The sequence below is a fragment of the Jaculus jaculus genome, chromosome 11, assembly GCF_020740685.1.
Source record: "Jaculus jaculus isolate mJacJac1 chromosome 11, mJacJac1.mat.Y.cur, whole genome shotgun sequence".
Lineage (NCBI taxonomy): Eukaryota > Metazoa > Chordata > Mammalia > Rodentia > Dipodidae > Jaculus > Jaculus jaculus.
In genome coordinates, this window is record NC_059112.1 from 103378211 (window position 1) to 103399129 (window position 20919).

Consider the following 20919-nt stretch of genomic DNA (forward strand, 5'->3'; position numbering starts at 1 on the left):
CACAATTACATAGGTAGGTTCCCTGTGACTTAAAAGTTATCGTGATACTATTTTCCACAAAAAGGGAACAAAGTGATCTATTCATTAGGTCTCTGGAAGCACCACAACAGAAACCCTAGTCATGGGACCAATTCAAAATGTCTGTACTTGGGGTGCTGGGCTGATAAGGTGCTTGCCACGCAAGCCTGAGGGCCTGAGTTCGGATGCTGGAGAAGTGGAGACAGGCGTTCCGGAGCTCACCAGTCAGCAGTCCAGCTGAATCAGCAAGCTCTAGATTCAGTGAAAGACCATGTCTCAAAAACAAAACAAATAAAGGGAAAAAAAAAAAAAAAGGAAGTGAAAAGTGATTAAGGAAAACACCTAACATCCAACTGTGGCCTGCACACGTGCTCACAAATATGTGCATGCCCACCTGCACACATGTGTCCACACACACACAGGACCACATGCATACATATACATGCATACTACACACCCACCAAGGGGAGTACTGTGATGACAATGACAAAGCTACAGCAAACCAATCAAATTCCTCATGTTGAGGTGAATATTTAGTTTTGAGCTATGTTATACTTAACGGAAAAGGTAAATATTTGAAAACGTATTATTTGGGTAAATAAGTTCCTGCATTTTTATAGGAACAACCTACCTTTCAGAAACAAACTTAACAAGATCCTCTGACAAATTAATTATTTGACTTGTTTTTTCTGAAGGCTGTAAAGGGTTAGGGTTCACAGGAGTCACCCTTTTATTTGGATCATTAACTGCCTCTTGGTTCTTATCCAAATTCTTCACGTTTGAAGGTGCAGTCTGAAATGAGTAAAGAAAGAGCAGTTGGAGGGTAAAATTTCACCTGTAAAATATTCTTGTGTATGTGAATACATTAAATAGTACATACTTTAATAACTAACAATCAATAGTGATTTCTCTGCCCAAATAATTTTTTTTTTAAGTTTTTCAATGTAGGGTTTTACTCTAGACCAGGCTGGCCTGGAATTCGCTATGTAGGCCTCGAAATCACAGAGATCTCCTACCTCTGCCTCCCTAGTGCTGGGATTAAAGGTGTATACCACCATGCCCAGCCAAATGAATTTTTTTAAAAACTTCAAGGAAGGCCAGGTGTGGTGGTGCACGCCTTCAATCCCAGCATTTGGGAGGCAGAGATAGGAGGATCACTGTGAATGTGAAGCCAGCCTGGGACTACAAAGAGTTCCAGGACAGCTAAAGTGAGAACCTACCTTGAAAAAAAGAAAACTTTAAGTAAATAACAATGATAGAACACATGTAATAGACTGGATGAAAAGGAGGATAAAAGTTGGGCGTGGTGGTGCACACCTTTAATTCCAGCACTTGGGAGGCAGAGGTAGGAGGATCACTGTGAGTTCAAGGACAGCCTGAGACTATGTAGTGAATTCCAGGTCAGCCTGAGCTAGAGTGAAATCCTATCTTGATTAAAAAAAAAAAGTGTAAGAGGATAAATACATACCTAAGCATTTAGACATTTTATATCTAGTAGCCTAAATTTCAGAAATAAAACAAAACAAAAAGAACTGACATTAACTTCAAGTCATTAGGTCTGTTTAAAATTTGGGGCTGGGGCTGGAGGTGGCCCAGTGGCTAAAGGCACTTGCTCACAAAATCTGACGGCCCAGGTTTGATTCAGCAGATTCCATGTAAATGCTTCTGGCATCCCTTTGCAGCAGGAAGAGGCCCTGGCATGTCCATACCCATGCTGTCTCTCTTTCTCTCTCAAATAAATAAATTTTTTTTTTAGAAAATGGTTTGGTGAAGAACTTGCAGCATTTGAAATTTCTGTAAGTGTATGGGCACACATATATTAAAACCAATTCAGACATCAACTGATTACCCCATTCATGAACTTTTCTGAGGAATGATATGAACGATTAAACAGACACACCAAGGCAGAATCCTGAAGGTCACTCTATGAAATGTTTTTACATATGAATACATTTAAGCATTGGGAAGGAATAGCAAAACAAAACCCAAAACTCCAGTATCCTCTTAGCTCTAGGACAAGGTAACATGGATTCAATTTCCTCTGCTACTTCCTCTAACTACAATGTTCAACCTTCCTTGTAACTAATTCAACAGATAATCAGTAATAAAAGAACTCTAGGGGGTGTAAGGAAAAAGGCAGACTGGTTATGGACTTCATGACCAGGAAGCAATACTGTAGTGAGTATGCCCTGAGTGTTTACAAGGCATCTTATGCTAGATTCTAAGGAATCCAGGTATCCATCCCTCCCTAATCTCCTAAATCTGTACAGGTAGTGGCTACCTCAAGCTAATACAGAGTTCCATTAAAAAAAAAAAAAAAAAAACCTGGGCTTGGTGGCACATGCCTTTAATCCTAGGGCTTGGGAACCAGAGGTAGGAGGAACGCTGTGAGTTCAAAGCCACCCTGAGAATATATAATGAATTCCAGGTCAGCCTGGGCTGGAATGAAACCTTACCTCGGGAACAAAAAAAAAAAAACAAAAAAACATTACCATCTGGATCCCCACCTGACCCTGAGGCTGAGGTACTACACTGGTTGCACCAGCAGATCCCACGGAGGGGGCCAGTACCGAGAACTCTACCTTAGAAAAGCAGCTTGCCCAAAGCACTAACCAGAATGCATCTCTTCCCTATTGCCAGTGTGGGCCAGCAGTGGGACTGCACTACTAAAGCAGTAGCAGGAGATAACCCTTCCTAGGGTCAGAGAAATGGGGGCTAGAGGCCCAAATGCCCAGAATGGCAGTGACCAGAGGCGAACAGCCCAGAAGGCTTAGGCAGCAGCTACAGGAACTCAATAGATCAAGTGGAGGCCAAAGAATGAAGCCAAGCGGGATAGCACAAAAGAACTCACACGCGTGAGTTGTCACTGGAGGTATGGCTCCAAGGAAGGCAGGACGTCTATGCTGACGCCCATGCGGTAGCTCCTGTTGACAGTAGGCCATGCCAAGCTCTGTGATCCTTCAAAGCGAGAGTGAGACCCTACCTCAAAAAGCCAAGTAAAAATAAAAAAAATATAATAAGACATGGTGGCATACACCTTTAATCCCAGTACTTGGGAGGCAGAGGTAGGAGGATTGCCATGAGTTTGAGGCCACCCTGAGACTACATAGTAAATTCCAGGTCAGCCTGAGTTAGAGTGAGACCCTACCTCCAAAACCCAAAAACAAATAAATAAAATAAAAATTAAAAAAGTTTTCTTGGGCTAAAGTGATTGCTCAGTGGTTAAGGTGCTTTCCTGCAAAGCCTAAGGAGTTCGATTCTCCAGAACCCACACAAAGCCAGATGCACAAGGTAGTACAAGGCATCTGGAGTTTGCAGTGGCTGGAGGCCCTGGCACATCCATTCTCCATCTGCCTCTTTCAAATAAATTAAACAAATAAATGAATAAATTTAAACAATTCTTTAAAAATTAAAAAAAAATGAAAATATTATCTTAAGCCACCGGGCATGGTGGTGCATGCCTTTAATCCCAGCACTAGAGAGGTGGAGGTAGGAGGATTACTATGAGTTTGATTTGAGGCCACCCTGAGACTACACAGTGAATTCCAGGTCAGCCTGGGCTACAGCAAGACCCTACCTCAAAACCAAAAAAATAATAATAATCTTAAACCTGGCACGGTGGCACACCTTTAATCCCAGCACTGGGGTGGCAGAGTTAGGAGGATCACTGTGAATTTGGATCACATAGTGAATTCCAGGTCACCCTGGGTTAGAGTGAGACCCTATCTCTATCTCTATCTCTCTCTCTCTCTCTCTCTCATACACACACACACACACACACACACACACACACAAAGTCATCTTATACCATTTCTCCCCAACCTCCATTCCACTGAAGACCCTCCTCAATGGGGTTACTGGTATTCACTGTGGGGTCCTAAAGGCCTCAGTTGGTCTTGTCTTTATTTACAAAGAACATCCACCAAACCTCCCTTCAATACTTTTCTCAGAAACCTTGTCAACTAATAACATCCAAGTTCACTGCTTACAGTTTACTTTCTGTAGCAACTTTGGTGAACTATGCAGCTAATCTCCCCAACACTGCAATGACAACAGTGCCAACTCCAATTTCTAGTACAAGTCCCTTGTGTCCTTGAGTCCTCACCAACAGTGCTGTTGATGTTTGTTTTAGGAGAAACAGTCTGCTTGAGGGTCACATGCCCCTGAGGTTAAGTGCCTCTGCTATGCTTCTTCGTTCTGAGCCCTTACAGGCAGCTTGAAACATACTCTACCAAGACTCTGTTTTTAAAAGCTAGGTGTGTTGGCTCACATTGTTTTCTTTTAAGGCAAGCCCAACAGACTGGCCTTTTTTAATGTGGGGTGGGGGGGTGAATTAATTGGCTTCCAGCCACTGCATCTCCAGATGTGTGTGACCCCTTGTGTGCATAGGCAACCTTGCGTGCTTGCATCTGGCTTGTGTGGGACCTGGAGAGTCAAACATGAGTCCTTAGGCTTCACAGGTAAGCACCTTAACTGCTAAACCATCTCTCCAGGCCTTTGCTCACATTTAAAAATATATTTACTTATCTATTTGAAAGAGGAGAGAGAGAGAGAGAGAGGATGGGCACGCCAGGGCCTCTAGCCACTGCTTGCAACCCCTTGTGCATCTGGCTTATGTGGGTCCTAGAGAGTCAAACCATTATTCTTTAGCTTTGCAGGCAAACTCCTTAACCACTAAGCCATCTCTTCAGCCCTTTGCTCAATTTATTTATTTATCTGACAGAGAAAAAGGGAGAGAGGGAGAATGAATGGGCACGCCAGGGCCTCCAGCCACTGCAAACAAACTCCAGACACATGTACCCCCTTGTGCATCTGGCTAACATGAGTCCTGGGGAATCGAACCTGGGTCCTTTGGCTTTTCAGGAAAATACCTTAAGAGCTAAAACCATCCCTCTAGCCCCCTTTGCTCACATTTTTAATCCCTCCACTCAAAAGGCTGAGATAGGAAGATTACAGTGTGTTGGAGGCCAGTCTGTGGTTATGGAGTGAATTCCAGATCAGTCTGGGCTAGATACAGTGAGTGGGACTCCACATCAAAAAAAAAAATAATAATAATAATAATAACAACCTGGTATTCATTTCAACAGTAGCCCAGATTTCCTGGTGCTAAATTCTACACCAGCTTCCTGAGACTACCTTGGCAAATTAATACAGAATGAGGAGCTTAACATAGAAATGTAAGCTGGCTATTCCAGCACTTGGAAGGCTCAAGGCAGGAGGATCACATGACTTTGGAGCCAGCCTAGAATGTACAGTGAGACCCTCCATGAGAAAACCACTACCACCACCACCAATAGATAAAAAAAGAAAAATCCAGAAATGTATCTCAACTTAGATGGCCAGGAGTTTGAATGGGCATCATTAAGGTCAAAGCATATTTCTTTTGCGGCTTGTCTAGATTTTAGAGGACTGCCTGAGTTCCTTGGCATGAGGCCTCTTTCTTAATCTTCAAAGCATGTCACCTCAGCCTCTGCTTCCTTGACCATCTCCTTCTTCCACTTTGTTCTTCTTGCCTCTTTTGTAAGAACTACATGAGTCCACCCACACAATCCAGCATGACCACCTTATTTCAAGGTATTACTCATGCAACCCCTTTTATCATATGGTCTTTAGTATACATAACATTCTCATAGGACCTGGGAATTAGACCACAGACATCCCTGGGTAGAGGAAGCAATTATCCAACCTACCACAAGTACAGAACAGCTCAAGGGGACTCTGTTTAATCCTAGTGCACTAAAGGCAAGATGAGAGGAAGAAACAAGGCACTTCCCCACAAGCTCACGGTGAGCACAACACAGCACGGCTGAGCGGGGAGGGGGCAGAGGAGGGGGAAAGGAAGAAAAGCCCTGCCTCAAATGAGTTGGAGCAATGAGGACCAGCCACACACTGTCCTCTGACCTCCACATGGTATGTTAACACTTGTACTCACACACCTGAACATGCACCCACACACGTATACACAAAACATGGTACAGGTGGGACCAGCTGAGCAGTTCCAATACAACTCCAGGCTTTCTACACTGCCCCATCCCCCAGCCGCAGACCCCCGAACCTCTGGAGAACCAATGCACTGACTGGCAGCAGGGCACCCAGCACAGCTGGCCAGAGCTCCAGAGCCACAGCACAACACGGATGAATCGAGGTGGGCACTCAGCATTGATGAGATTGGAAGCCACCCCAAAGGGTAACGTGGCTGAATGACAACAAAGCAGGTACATAGGCCTGCACCGGAAGTACTAATCCCTTTCCATGTCAGGGCAGGTTATGTGTATACTGCTCAGCTGACTTTGCCAGTAAACTCACCACCCAGCCCATTAGAATCCTTGAATAGCTGGCAGACTCGACACCCAGGGTTACTGCCGTGGTTGGAGTGGAGTACAAGAGCTATACTTGACGCCATAAACTCCTACCCTGAAGATATATAAACGTGGATTTCCATGTCTAAGAGCACTGCAGGTAACTAGAAAACCCAAGCAACAAATCAACTCAGGATGCGAAAATCACTACATTATGATACAAGAAACACAAAGAATTAAGACAATACAATCCCACCAAAAATTATAAATCCAAAAGAAATGACCCCCAATGAGGTCTCTTTCAGATGAAATGCCTGACAAGATTTCAAAAAAAAAATTTTTTTTAGCTATACTCAAAGAAATCAAAGAAGAAAACAAAAGAATTAAAGATAAAAACAAACTCCTGAAGGAATCCTAAGAAAACAATAAACCAGCTTAATAAGTTACAACCAAGTTCACAATGCTGAACTTGCTGAAATAACCAAACCAAGAGCAGCTTGTCAGGGGGGAAAAAAGAAGTTTGTTTTGGCTTACAGCCTCAAGCAGGAAGCTCCATGATGGCAGGGAAAATGATGACATGAGCAGAGGGTGGACATCATCCCCTGGCCAACATAAAGTGGACAATAGCAACAGGAGAGTGTGCCAAACACTGGCATGGGGAAACTGGCTATAACACCCATAAGTCCGCCCCCAACAATACACTCCCTCCAGGAGGCAGAATTTCCCAAATCTCCATCAGATGGGAACCTAGCATTCAGAACACCTAAGTTTATGGACACCTGAATCAAAACTACCACATTCCACCACTGCCCACCCCCATAAGCTGATAACCATACATAATGTAAAATTTAATGCATTCATCCAACTTTAAAAGTCCCCATAGTTTTTATCAATTCCAATGATGTTCATGCATGCCCATAGTCCAGGATCATTTAACTGAGCCAAAATATCAAAAAATACCAAAAAATCCCCCCCCCAAACCATAATGGCACAGAATAAACATTCATACTGCAAAAGATGGCATTGGGCATAGTAAAGAAATAGTCAAGCAATACATGATTTAAACAGGGCAAACACCAAACTCTACAGAAACAAACAGCTACAGCTCCAAGTCCAACAACTCTAGCCAGTGACAAGTTTCCAAGTCCAATAATTCTTACCAGTAACAAGTTTCTGGTGTTCCAATTCTACCCCTCCAGCTAGGCTACTCAAAGTCCTGGAAAACTTCATCCAGGGCCAGGCAGCTTTCCTCAGCAGCCATCTCGTGGTCCTGACATCTCTACTGGGTCTCCACTGCAATCCATGGTTCATCCTCACGGCTCCATCGGGTCTCCATGCAGGCAAACCTGCTTCACACTGCCCATGGCCATTTCCAAAACACAAGACCATGTTGCAAATTCAATGGCCCTTGCTTTCCTGCATTTCTTATACTCCACCATACCAGGTAGAGTGCCAATTTATTAATCTAGGGGAAAATAAAGCAGACTTTGAAGGACAGGATACTCCTTGAGCACTCAAGCCCCTTCAAAAGAGTCTACATTCTTACTGTTGCCCCATTGCAGGCCAGCAGGCCCAATCTCAAAAACTGTAATCTCTCAACTGCAGCTGAACAGGCAGCAGTTTCAGCCTAAACATTTATTTCTGTGCCATAACCCTCTGCTCACATCAGTCCATTTCTATGCAAAGCAACCCTGCACAGCTTCTCAGGACATGGGCATAACAGCAAGCTTCTCACACAAATTGCTAGTCCAGTCCAGGCAAAGCTCTTTCTCGTCCTCATAAGCCAAACGTCACAGTCCATAGTTCTTACTGCATTCAGGTCTTTCAACTCTGACCAGAATAGTCCATCAAGCTGTACTTACAGCATTGCAAGGTGTCTCTTAGGCCAAAGTTTCAAATCCTTCCACATTCCTCTTGAAAATCAGCTCCAAAAGGCCAAAGCCACAGTCAGGTTTCTAGCAGGGGCAATCCCATTCCTCGGTACCACTTTACTGTTGCAGTCAGGTTCACATTGCTGGTAGAAATCACCCAACTGAGAGCAGCTTGTGGGAAAAAAGAGGTTTATTTTGGCTTACAGGCTCAAGTAGGAAGCTCAATGATGGCAGGGAAAATGATGACATGATAAGAGGGTGGACATTTCCCCCTGGCCAACCTAAGGTTGAAAATAGCAACAGGAGCTGACAGAAAGCTGAAAGAAGCCATTCTACATGTAGTTCAATTGGAGAAAGAGATACCACCAGTGAAGATACTCAACAGTGGACACTGCAAGCCTTATATTTGGCCAGCCAGGCCAAATGAGCCAACAGGTGCAATAGTGGCACATCTGTCATGGTGGAAACCAACTGCCCTCCAATTGGACTGGAGGCCTGCTCCATGGGGGGAATACATCCCTGACACTGAAAACTTAAAACAGGGCTAGTCATGAGCCCTGGGGGTGTAACATCTGCTGATGTCTGGAAAAATGTATATACTATGCTTATCAAACCGCCCAGTAAGCACTTCTCTTAATATCCATACCCTTATATTGATGCTACTCTCACTTTGGGTAGAGAACCTTCTCTTTTAAGGTGGCAGTAACCTTGGGATGACTCAGAAGGTATCGTAGTCCTGGAAAGAAGTGACTGGAGTACTGAGTACCATCTCGATCACACCTTCCAAGGCTCAGGGTCTAATGTGGAAGAGGTGGCGGAAAGAATGTAAGAGCCAAAGGAAGGGTAGGACTCCTTACAACATGCTCCTCCAGATACAAAATGGCCTGGATATCCATGACCTCATAGTGCCTGACACTACCTACACAAGACCATCATAAGAGGAGGAAAAGATCATGACATCAAAATAAAAGAGAGATTGATTGAGATGGGGAGGGGATATGATGGAGAATGGAGTTTCAAAGGGAAAAGGTGGGGGGGGGGAGGGAGGGTATTACCATGGGATTTTTTTATAATCATGGAAAATCTTAATAAAAATAATAATAATAAAGAAAATAGCCACAAGAGAGTGTGCCAAACACTATCACGGGGACACTGGCTATAATACTCACCAGCACCCTCTCCCCAACAATCCACTGCCTCCAGGAGGTGTTAATTCCCAAATCTCCATCAGCTGGGAACCTAGCATTGAGAACACCTGAGTTTATGGGGGACACCTGAATCAAACCACCACATTATAAAACATGAGTAAGGAAATAGAAATACAGAAGAAAGATTGGGCAGAAATACTAGCACAGAAAAGCACAGTAAGTCAATTAAAAAACTCTAGGGAGGTCACACAGCCATGGCAGCCTCCGTGTTCTGCAGCTGGCCGCGGTGGTCCTGAGGAGCCATCAGCCCCGTTCTGCGCACGGCGTTCTGCCGCCCAGGTCCAAAGGATGTTGTGATTAAAGCTCAGGTTTTAGCTGGAGGCAGAGGAAAAGGAACATTTGAAAGTGGCCTCAAAGGAACAGTGAAGATAGTTTTCTCTCCTGAAGAAGCAAAAGCTATTTCCTCACAGATAATTGGGAAAAAAATGGTTACCAAGCAAACGGGATCAAAGGGCAGAAGAATATGCAATCAAGTTTTGATCTGTGAGCGAAAATATGCCAGGAGAGAATACTACTTTGCATTAACAATGGAAAGGTCATTTCAAGGTCCTGTGTTAATAGGAAGTGCACAAGGTGGTGTTAACACTGAAGATGTTGCTGCTGAAAACCCTGAAGCCATAGTTAAAGACCTGTTGATATCATGGAAGGCATCAAAAAGGAACAAGCTGTCTCACTTGCACAGAAAATGGGATTTCCATCTTCTGTTGTGGATTCTGCAGCAGAAAACATGATGAAGCTTTATAACCTTTTTCTGAAATATGATGCAACCATGGTAGAAATAAATCTAATGGTAGAAGATTCGGATGGCGATGTGCTGTGAATGGACGCAAAGATCAATTTTGATTCAAACTCAGCCTTTTGCCAGAAGAAAAATGTTTGCTCTTCAGGACTGGACCCAGGAAGACAAAAGGGTCAAAGCAGCAGCTAATGCAAACCTCAACTACAGTGGCCTTGATGGAAACATAGGCTGTCTGGTAAATGGTGCTGGTTTGGCTACGGCCACAATGGATACAAAACTTCATGGAGGAACTCCAGTCAACTTTCTTGATGTTGGTGGTGGTGCCACAGTCCATCAAGTAACAGAAGCATTTAAACTTACCACTTCAGATAAAAAGGTACTGGCTATTCTGGTCAACACTTTTGGAGGAATCATGAGATGTGATGTCATTGCACGGGACATAGTCATGGCAGTAAACGATTTGGAAATTAAAATACCTGTTGTGGTAAGGTTACAAGGTACAAGAGTTGATGATGTGAAGGCACTAATAGCAGACAGTGGACTTAAAATTCTTGCTTGTGACGACTTGGATGAAGCTGCTAAGATGGTTGTAAAGCTGTCCAAAATAGTGACCTTAGCTAAGCAAGCCCATGTGGATGTGAAATTTCAATTGCCAATCTGACTCAAGAACCTTGTGGATGGATGGCAGTGTTAAATGTGCTATAATTCATTAAAATACTATGGTCTGTGTTATTGTTTCTTTTTAGTGTGGAGACTGCAATTACCACACAGGTACACAAACTTTGGAAAGCATTTAGTCAGCATTTAATTTCATTCTGCTGTTCAGAACGGGCTGTTTGTATAGAACGTGTGATACAAGTTTCTAGTTGCTTTTGTTGCAGCCATCTTTTTTGCTTCTACAGAATGTCACTTATGGTATGCCTGTTTACTATTGTTGGACACAAGTTCTCCATTGATAGAGTCTTATAAATAAAACAAGTATGAAGATTAAAAAAAAAAACTCTATGGAAAGTCTCACTTGTAGAATGGATGAAGGAGAGAACAGAATACCTAAACTAGAAGACCAGGTGCCAGATCTAATACAGTCCAACAAAGAGAAAGACAAGCTAATAGGAAGATATGAATGGGAATGGGACACTATGAAAAGATCAAACACAGGAATTCAGGTTATAGTAGGAGGAAAAGACTTTCACTCCAAAGGCATAGTAGGTGTTTTCAACAAAATCATAGAAGAAAATTATCCCCAAATTGGGAAACAAATGCAAATGCAGATATAGGAAGCTGTTAGAACACCAAACAGACAAAACCTGGAAAGAACCTCTCCTTGTCATGTTATAATTAAACTACTAAACACACAAACCAAAGGAAAAAAATATATATATATATATATACACATATATATATATATATATATATGTGTATATATATATATATATATTTTTTTTTGGTTTTTCGAGGTATATATATATATATATATACACATATATATATATATATATATATATATATATATATATGTGTATATATATATATATATATATTTTTTTTTTTTTTGGTTTTTCGAGGTAGGGTCTCACTCTGGTCCAGGCTGACCTGGAATTAACTCTGTACTCTCAGGGTGGCCTTGAACTCATGGCAATCCTCCTACCTCTGCCTCCCGAGTGCTGGGAGTGCTGGGATTAAAGGCGTGCGCCACCACGCCCGGCTAAAGAAAATATATTGAAAGCAGTCAGAGAGAAAAAGCAAGTCACCTATAAAGGCAAGTCCACCAGGATAACAGCAGATTATTCAATACGAACTTTAAAAGCCAGAAGGGTTTGGAATGATGTATTCTAAGTTCTGAAAGATAACAGCTGTCAACCAAGATTACTTTATCATGCAAAGCTATCTATCAATATTGATGGAGAAATTAGGACATTCCACAACAAAAACAGACTAAAGGAATTTAAGACAACTAAGCCAGCTCTACAGACAATACTTGAAGGAATCCTTCATGCTGAAGAGAAAGCAAAGCACACACATGAGAAAATAGGAAAAAATGAACCATACTCAAATAATAGTTAAAACAAGAGAATAAAGGGAAAACAGGAAGCACTACAAAACAAGAAAAATGTGAGAATACATGCCTTTTAATAATAATTCTTTTTTTAAAGATTTTATTTTTATTTATTTATTCATTAGAGACAGAGGGAAGAAGGGGGGCAGGGAGAGGGAGGGGGAGAGAGAATGGGCATGTCAGGGCCCCTAGCCACTGCAAATGAACTCCAGATGCATGTGCTACCATCTGCATCTGGCTTACGTGGGACCTGGAGAATCGAACCTGGGTCCTTGGGCTTTGCAGGCATGCACCTTAACCACTAAGCCATCTCTCCAGCCCAATAATAATTCTTAGTATCAATGGCCTCAATGCCCCAACCAAAAGACACAGGCTTGCAGACTGGATTAAAAGGCAGGATACTGCCGTTTGTTGTCTCCAGGAGACTCATCTTTCAACAAAAGATAAACACTATCTTAGGGTGAAAGGATGGAAAACAGTATTTCAAGCAAATGGGCCTAACAAACGAGCAGGTGTTGCTATCCTAATATCTGACAGGATAGACTCCAACATTAGTGAGGAGAGATAAAGAAAAGTCATGTGATGGTTTGATTCAGGCATCCCCATAAACTTAGGTGTTCTGAATGCTAAGTACAGCTTTATGGACTATTCTAGTCAGAGCTGTAAGACCTGAATGCAATAAGAACTATGGACTATGAGGTTTGGCTTGTGACAGTGAGAAAGAGCTTTGATGAACTAGGCTAGAAGTTCGTGTGAGAGAGGCTTGCTTTTATGGCCATGTCCTGACAAGTTGTGCAGGGCTGCCCTGCACAGAAATGGACTGGTGTAAGCAGAGGGATATGGCACAGAAATGAAATCTTTGGGCTGAAACTTCTGCCTGTTCAGTTGCAATTATATGAGATTACAACCTTTGAGATTGGGTCAGCTGACCTGCACTGGGGCAACAGTAAGAATGTATACTCTTTTGAAGGGGCTTGAGCACTCAAGGAGTATCCTGTTATTCAAAGTCTGTTCTATTCCCCCATGGGAGACTACACAGTACAGTACTGAATGGTGAATGGATCATTGAAGAAATCTAAAAAGAAATCAATAAATTCATAGAATCAAATGATGATGAGACTACAACATACCAAAACCTTCAGGACACAGTGAAGGTAGTCCTACGAGGGAAATTTATAGCTTTAAGTGCCTACATTAAGAAATTAGAGTTTACAAGTAAATAATTTAATGCTTTACCTTAAGGCCTTGGAAAAAAAAAAGAACAAGGCAAACAAAAAATCAATAGACAGGAAGAAATAATAAAGATTAGGGCAGAAATTAATGAAATAGAAACACAAAAGACAATCCAAAGAATCGATGAAAGCAAAGAGCTGGGTCTTTGAAAAGATAAACAGATTGATAAATCCTTAGCAAATCCGACCAGAAGAGACAAAATTAATACAATTAGAGATGAAAAAGGCATCATTACAACAGATACCAAAGAAATTCAGAAAATTATAAGGACATACTTTAAGAATATATATGCCTTTAAATTTGAAAATCTGAAAGAAATATATTTCCTTGATTTATAACATACCAAATTAAATCAAGATGAAATAAAACATTTAAATAGACCTATTACAAGTACAGAGATCCAAGCAGTTATAAAAAAGTCTCCCATCTAGCCATGGTGGCGCACGCCTTTAATCCCAGCACTTGGGAGGCAGAGGTAGGAGGATCGCTAAGGGTTTATGGCCACCCTAAGACTACATAGTTAATTCCAGGACATCCTGGGCTACAGTGAGACCCTACCTCGAAAAACAAAAACAAAAAAAAAAAAAAAAAAAACACAAGTCCAGACCCAGATGGATTCACTGGCAAATTTTGCCAGACCTACATGGAAGAACTAACACCACTGCTTCTCAAATTTTTCCTCTCTCTGCCTCTTTCTCTCTCTCTCTCTCACTCTCAAATAAAGTAAAATTAAAAGTTTTAAAAAAAAATAGAAAAGGAAGATATTCTACTGACCTCCTACGAAGCCAGCATCACACTGATACCAAAACCAGACAAAGACAGAACAGAAAAAGAAAATTACAGACCAATCAATCTCCCTCAAGAACATAGATGCAAAAAAAAAAAAAAAAAAAAAAAAAATCTCAACAAAAAATACAAGAATATGTCAAAAAGATCATTCAGAGCTACAGGGATGGCTTACTGGTTAAGGCACTTGCCTGCAAGGCCAAAAGGACCCCAGACCCATGTTAGTCAGATGCAAAAGGGAGTGCACCCATCTGGAGTTTGTATGCAGTGGCTGGAGGCCCTGGCACATCCATTCTCTTGTTCTCCCTCTTTCTCTGTCAAATAAATAAATAAAAATATTTTTTAAAAAGATCATTCACCCCGACCAAGTAGGCATCATTCCAGAGATGCAGGGATGCTTCAACATACACATATTGATAAATGTAATACACTACATAAATGGGCTGAAGGACAAAAAAATTACATCATCTTCTCATTAGATACAGAAAAGGCATTTGACAAAAACCCAACATCCCTTCATGGTAAAAGTCCTCCAGACACTGGGAAAAGAAGGAACATAAATCAACATAATAAAGGCTATTTATGACAAACCTACAGCCAACATAATACTAAATGGGGAAAACTTGAAATTTTTCCACTAAAATCAGGAACAAGACCACTCATATTTAATGTAGCACTGGAAGTCTTAGCCATAGCAATAAGACAAGAAGCACACATAAAAGGGATATAAATTGGAAGAGATTAAATTATCCTTGTTTCTAATATGATTCTATACATAAAGGACCCTAAAGACTCTATCAGAAACTGTTAAGCTGATAAACAAATTTAGCAAAATAGCATGATACAAAATAAATATGCAGAAACAGTAGATTTTCTATATACTAACAATAAAAATGCAGAGGATAAAATCCAGGAATCACTCCCATTCACAATTGCTTCAAAAAAAAAAAAGGACCTTGGAATAAACTTAACCAAGGAAATGAAGGATCTCTACAATGAAAACTTTAAAACACTCAAGCGAGAAATTGCAGAAGACACTTGGAAATGGAACAACATCCCATGTTCTTGGATTGGAAGAATTAATATTGTGAAAATATCAATCTTACCAAAAGCAATCTGTACATTTAATGCAATCCCCATTAAAATTCCAAATGGCATTCTTCATGGAAATGGGGAAAAAAATCCTAAAATCCATTTAGAAGCACAAATAGAAGCAAAACAACTTTCACAACAAAAATAAGACTGGAAGTATCACCATACCAAAATTCAAGCTGTATTATAAGCCACAGTATAACAAAAACAGCGTGGTACTGGCATAAAGACAGACATGTACAATGGAACAGAATAGAGGACCCAGATGTTAATCCAGGCAGTTATAGTCATCCAATATTTGACGAAAACACCAAAAAAATTAATTGGAGAAAAGGCATCCTCTTCAACAAGTGGTGTTGGGAAAACTGGATATCTATACGTAGAAGGATGAAAATAGATCACTGTCTCTGTTCATGCACCAGAATCAAGTCCTAATGGATCAAGAACCTTAATATCAGACCTGAAGCTCTGAAACTGCCAGAGGAAAAAGTAGGGAAAACCCTTCTACATATTGGCATAGGCAATGACTTTCTGAATATAACTCCAATTGCTTAGGAAATAAAACCACTAATCAACCACTAGGATCTCATGAAATTACAAAGCAGAGGACACTATGAATACAGCAAAGAGACAACCTACAGAATAGGAGAAAATCTTTGCCAGTTACATATCTGAGAATTAATACCCAGAATATACAAAGAACTCAAAAGACTAAACAATAAGAAATCCAATAACCCAATTAAAAAATGGGCTATGGAACTAAACAGAGTTCTCATCAGAAGAAATACAGATGGCATGTAAACATCTAAAAAAGTGTTCCACATCCTTAGCCATCAGGGAAATGCAAATTAAAGCAACTTTGAGATTCCATCTCACTCATGTCAGAATGGCTATCATCAACAAAACAAATTACAGTAAATGTTGGCGAGAATGCAGAAAAAGATGAACTCTTTTACACTCTTGTTGGGAATGTAGTTTGGTATGGCCATTGTGGAAATCAGTGTAGAGGTTCCTGAGATAGCTAAAAAGAGATTTACCATATGACCCAACTATAGCACTCTTAGGCATATATCCTAAGTACTCTTCTAACTGCCTTAGAGACACTTGCATAACAATGTTTATTGCTGCTCTATTCACAATAGCTAGGAAATGGAACTAGCCTAGATGTCCCCCTAATGGTGAATGGATAATAAAGATGTGATACATTTACACAACGGAGTTCTATTCAGCGGTAAAGCAAAATGAAATTTGCAGGGAAATGGATGGATCTGGAAAGGACTTTACTAAGTGAGGTAACCCAGGCCCAGAAAGCCAAAGGTTGCATGTTTCTCTCATATGTGGAGCCTAGTTAACAAACGTTCACTTGTGGGTGAGTTGGAATAAAAATCAGTAGCAGAGGCCAGTAAGCTAGAAAAGGGCTGTAAGGGAGGGAGAAGAAGGACAGACTTCAGGGGATGTTCTGTATATATGTAAGTAGATACACGGATTACTGCAGGGGGAAAGGCCTAAGCGAGGTCAGGGGAAGAGACTGAGTAAAGCAAGTATGGGAAGAGAGGTCATCAAAATTCAGGATATTGTGAATAAGCCATGTGATAACCTATTTTTTTTTTTTTTTTTGAATAATAGCACACCCAGCAGCCATAGACTATTCACTAGAAAAATTTCAGTGCCAGGGACGGGATACTTTCCAGTGAGTTGTTGGCCAGGGAGGTCTCTGATGCCCCCAAAACATTACAGTCTCTTGGTTGCCCACCAGGAATAGATAAGATCCTATTGCTGAAGACTCCACATGCCTGGGCTGCAAACTCACCGAGACATCAAACTGGGGCTGAGCTAACACTTCCTCCCGGTAGAGCAGCTGACAGAAAGCTGGAAAAGGCCATGTCGCAGGCAGCCCTATGAGACAGAAGCCATGAGTTGTGAAAATAGTGGACACTGCAAGCCTCAAATCTGACCAGACAAGCCAAATGACCAAACAGATGCAATTGTGGCATGTCTGTAATGGAGGAAACTAAATGCTGTCTAATTGGACTGGAGGCCTGTTCTATGGGAGGGAATACAGGCCTGGCATTGAAAGCCTAATCAAAGCCTACGGTGGGGGAGGTCATGAACACTAGAAATGTAATGCCTGCTCTTGTCTGGCTAAATGCATATATTGTGCTCACCAAAGTGCCCTGTAAGCACTTTACTTAATATTCATACCCATATATTAACGTTACTCTCACTTTTGGTTAGAGAAGCTTCTCATTTCAGATGGTAGTAACCACTGGGATGACCCAAAAGGCACCATAGTGCTGAAAAGACACAACAGAGGAATGAATGTTCAGCACTGAAACATCTCTATCACACCCTCCAAGGCTCAGGGTCCACTGTGGAAGAGAAGACAGAAAGAATGTAAGAGCCAAAGGAAGGGTAGGACTGCTTACAATACAATCATCCAGATAAGAAACTGGCCTTGATATCGATGACCTCACAGCGCCTAGCACTATCTTCACAAGACCCTCACGGTAGGGGGAAAAGATGATGACATCAAAATAAAAGAGAGACTAATGGAGAGAGGAATAACATGATGGAGTATAGATTTGGGGAGGGGTAGGAATTATCATGGTTTATTGTAAGTATGGAAGCTGTCAATAAAAAGGAAAATTATATACACATATAATTTATTTAAGAGAGAAACAAGCAGAGAGAAAGAGAGAATGGGCACACCATGGCCTCTAGCCACTGCAAACAAAGTCCAGATGCATGTGCCACCTTGTACATCTGGCTTTATGTGGGTATTGATGAATTAAACCTTGCTACTTTGACTTTGCAGGTAAGTGCCTTAATTGCTGAGCCATCTCTGCAGCCTGGGCTCTCTCTCTCTTTTTTTTTTTTTTTAATTTGCAAGCAGAGAGAGACAGACAGACACACATAGACAGAGAAAGAATGGTTATGCCAGGGCCTCCAGCTGCTGTAAAGGAACTCCAGATGCATGTGCCACTTTGTGCATCTGGATTTACATGGTTACCAGGAACTGAACCTGAGATTTTAGGCTTTGCAGACAAGTGCCTTACTGCTGAGTCATCTCTCCAGCTCCAATGGCTCTTACTTTCTTAATGAGCTGTTAAAAAAAAAAAAAAGTGGGCTTGGGGGATGGGACGGTGGATAAAGTGCTTGGCATACAAGCATAGGTTTATGAGTTTGGAACCCCAGAACTTGCTTAACACCTGGGTAGCTGACCGTGGTGGTGTGCACCCTAAAGCCCAGCACTCAGGAGGCAAAGGTAAGAGGATCACTGTGAGTTCAAGGCCACCCTGACACTACATAGTGAATTCCAGGTCAGCCTGGGCTAGAGTGAGACCCTACCTAGAAAAACCAAAAAAAGAAAAAAGAAAAACCTTGACATTGTAGTGAGCACCTGTAGTGTCAGTGGACCTCCTGGGAGAAGGGAGGCCGAAATAGAATTTTCTGGAAGCTTAAGGTGAGACTAGCCTGGCTAATGCATCAGTGAACAATAACCTTCCTAAATATAGGCAAATTTGCTGTAAAATTCTTTCAGCTTGATGTGTTTGATCCCTTTCATGATAAAATCATGAGGAAGCAATCCACTCTCTACCCTATTCTGTTCTATTCTGTTAGTGTCTACTTTACCTTACTGTACCAGGCTGGTTTCAAATGAGTGACCTTCAACTCCGCTTCTCCTGCATCCACTCCCAAGTATTGGGATCACAGGCATGCGCCACCACAGCAGGCTCTACGTGCTACTGGAAACCGGGCATGTTAGGCAAGCTACCAACAGAGCTTAGGCCATCCTGGCTCCTTTACTGCTTTTACTCAAGAAAAGTTGCAGTTTCCGACCTAAACCTATATTCTCCAGACACAGATTCAGGGCAACATTCTATGTCTATTATCCTTATTGCTTTCTATTCTAGCCTGGAAACAGTCACTTCATATAAACCAACTTATGAGTCAGCCAGATAATGAAAACTTTTTTTTTGTTTTTGTTTTTGTTTTTTGTTTTTTTGAGGTAGGGTCTCACTCTGGTCCAGGCTGACCTGGAATTAACTCTGTAGTCTCAGGGTGGCCTTGAACTCATGGCGATCCTCCTACCTCTGCCTCCCAAGTGCTGGGATTAAAGGCGTGCGCTACCACGCCCGGCTATGAAAACTTTTAAGATGGACATGGAGGTACATGCCTTTAATCCCAACACTTCAGAGGCTGAGATAGGAGATCACTTTGAGTTCATGACCAGTCTGGGCTTTAGAGTGAAACCCAGGTCAGCCTGGACTAGGGTGGCTCAGTAATTTAAGGCACTTTGCTTGCAAATCCTGGTGGCCTGGGTACAATTCTCTATAGCTACCCACATAAAGCTGGTTGGGCATTTGTTTGCAGTGGCATGAGTCCTTGGTACACACACGACCCCCCGACAGACATATGAACATGAATTAATTAGAAAATAATTTTGTGGGTTGTAGAAATGGCTTAGTAATTAAGGTGCTTGATTATGAAGCCTAAGGACCCATGTTCAATGATAAAGGTCCCACATAAGCCAGACGCACAAAGTGACCCAATCACATAAGTCTGCACATGCGCACATGGAGGTGTACATGTCTGAGTTCAATTACAGTGGCTGGAGACACTGGCATGCCAATATATTCTCTCTCTCTCACATACAAAAAGGAAAAGGCCAGTTCTGTTGGGCTTGCCTCAAAAAATTTTTTAAAGGGGTTCAGTGGTTAAAGGCGCTTGCCTACAAAGCTGAACAACCTGGGTTTGATTCTGTAGTACCCACATAATGTCAGGTGCACAAAGTTGTACATATATCTGGAGTTCAACTGCAGTGGCTAGAGGCCCTGGTGTGACCATACTCTCTCCTGCTCTCTCTCTGCTTGCAAATAAATAAAAAAATTAAAAAATAAACTTTCTGTGTTTATACCAACCCTGCAAACTGTATTACTGGATAATGTGCTTGGTTCCAAACAATCTGTCTCAGATGGTAATACTGCTTTCATACGTCTTTGAAGTCTTCCTATTTTTACCTGGAAGAAAGAAAAACTAAGTAAACACTAAATCAGAGTACTTGTTAAACACAAAGGTAGAGGGGAAAATCACTTGCCAAAGCCTTGTAAGAGTTAGGCATTGTGATGGTTGAGTTGATTGTTAATTTGACAGTACCTAAAATCACCTGTGAGGGATTATGTAGATCAGGTTAGCCTCCGGGCTTGCCCGTGAGAGATGGTCTTGATTAGGAAGACCCACATTGCACGGGCTGGGGCTCTGAACTTACAAGAAGGAGCCAGCTAGCTGGGCAGCGCTACTCATTGCTCTCTACTTCTTCACTGTGGACGAAGGAGGCCAGCTGCTTCAGCTCCCTCCACCATGCCTTCCTCACCATGGTGACGAACCTGAACAGTACGCTGAAATTAACCCTCCTTTCCTGACACTGATTTTTGTCAGGTATCTTGTGCAGGCAACAAGAAGGTAACCAACACAGACATTTACTACCATAAATGAGAAATTCCTATGCAGTTATCCCTTGCTCTCCACAGGGGAACAGTCTATGTCCTATAAATACCATAATCTGCAGAGGCTAAGATCTTTATACACAATGGCAGAGTATGTGCCTATAAGCTAT

General features: G+C 41.7%; 1 protein-coding gene and 1 pseudogene across 1 annotated transcript in view; one reads left to right on the forward strand and one right to left on the reverse strand.

Annotated features, from left to right (window-relative positions):
- Atf7ip2 (activating transcription factor 7 interacting protein 2) overlaps positions 1-20919 on the reverse strand; it is a 63628-nt gene that overhangs the window by 13668 nt on the left and 29041 nt on the right. The window contains exon 3 of the mRNA XM_045161289.1: positions 650-810. Coding sequence (XP_045017224.1) covers positions 650-810 — 161 coding nt within the window. The remainder of the gene's footprint in view (positions 1-649; positions 811-20919) is intronic.
- LOC123453286 lies at positions 5890-10796 on the forward strand (annotated as a pseudogene).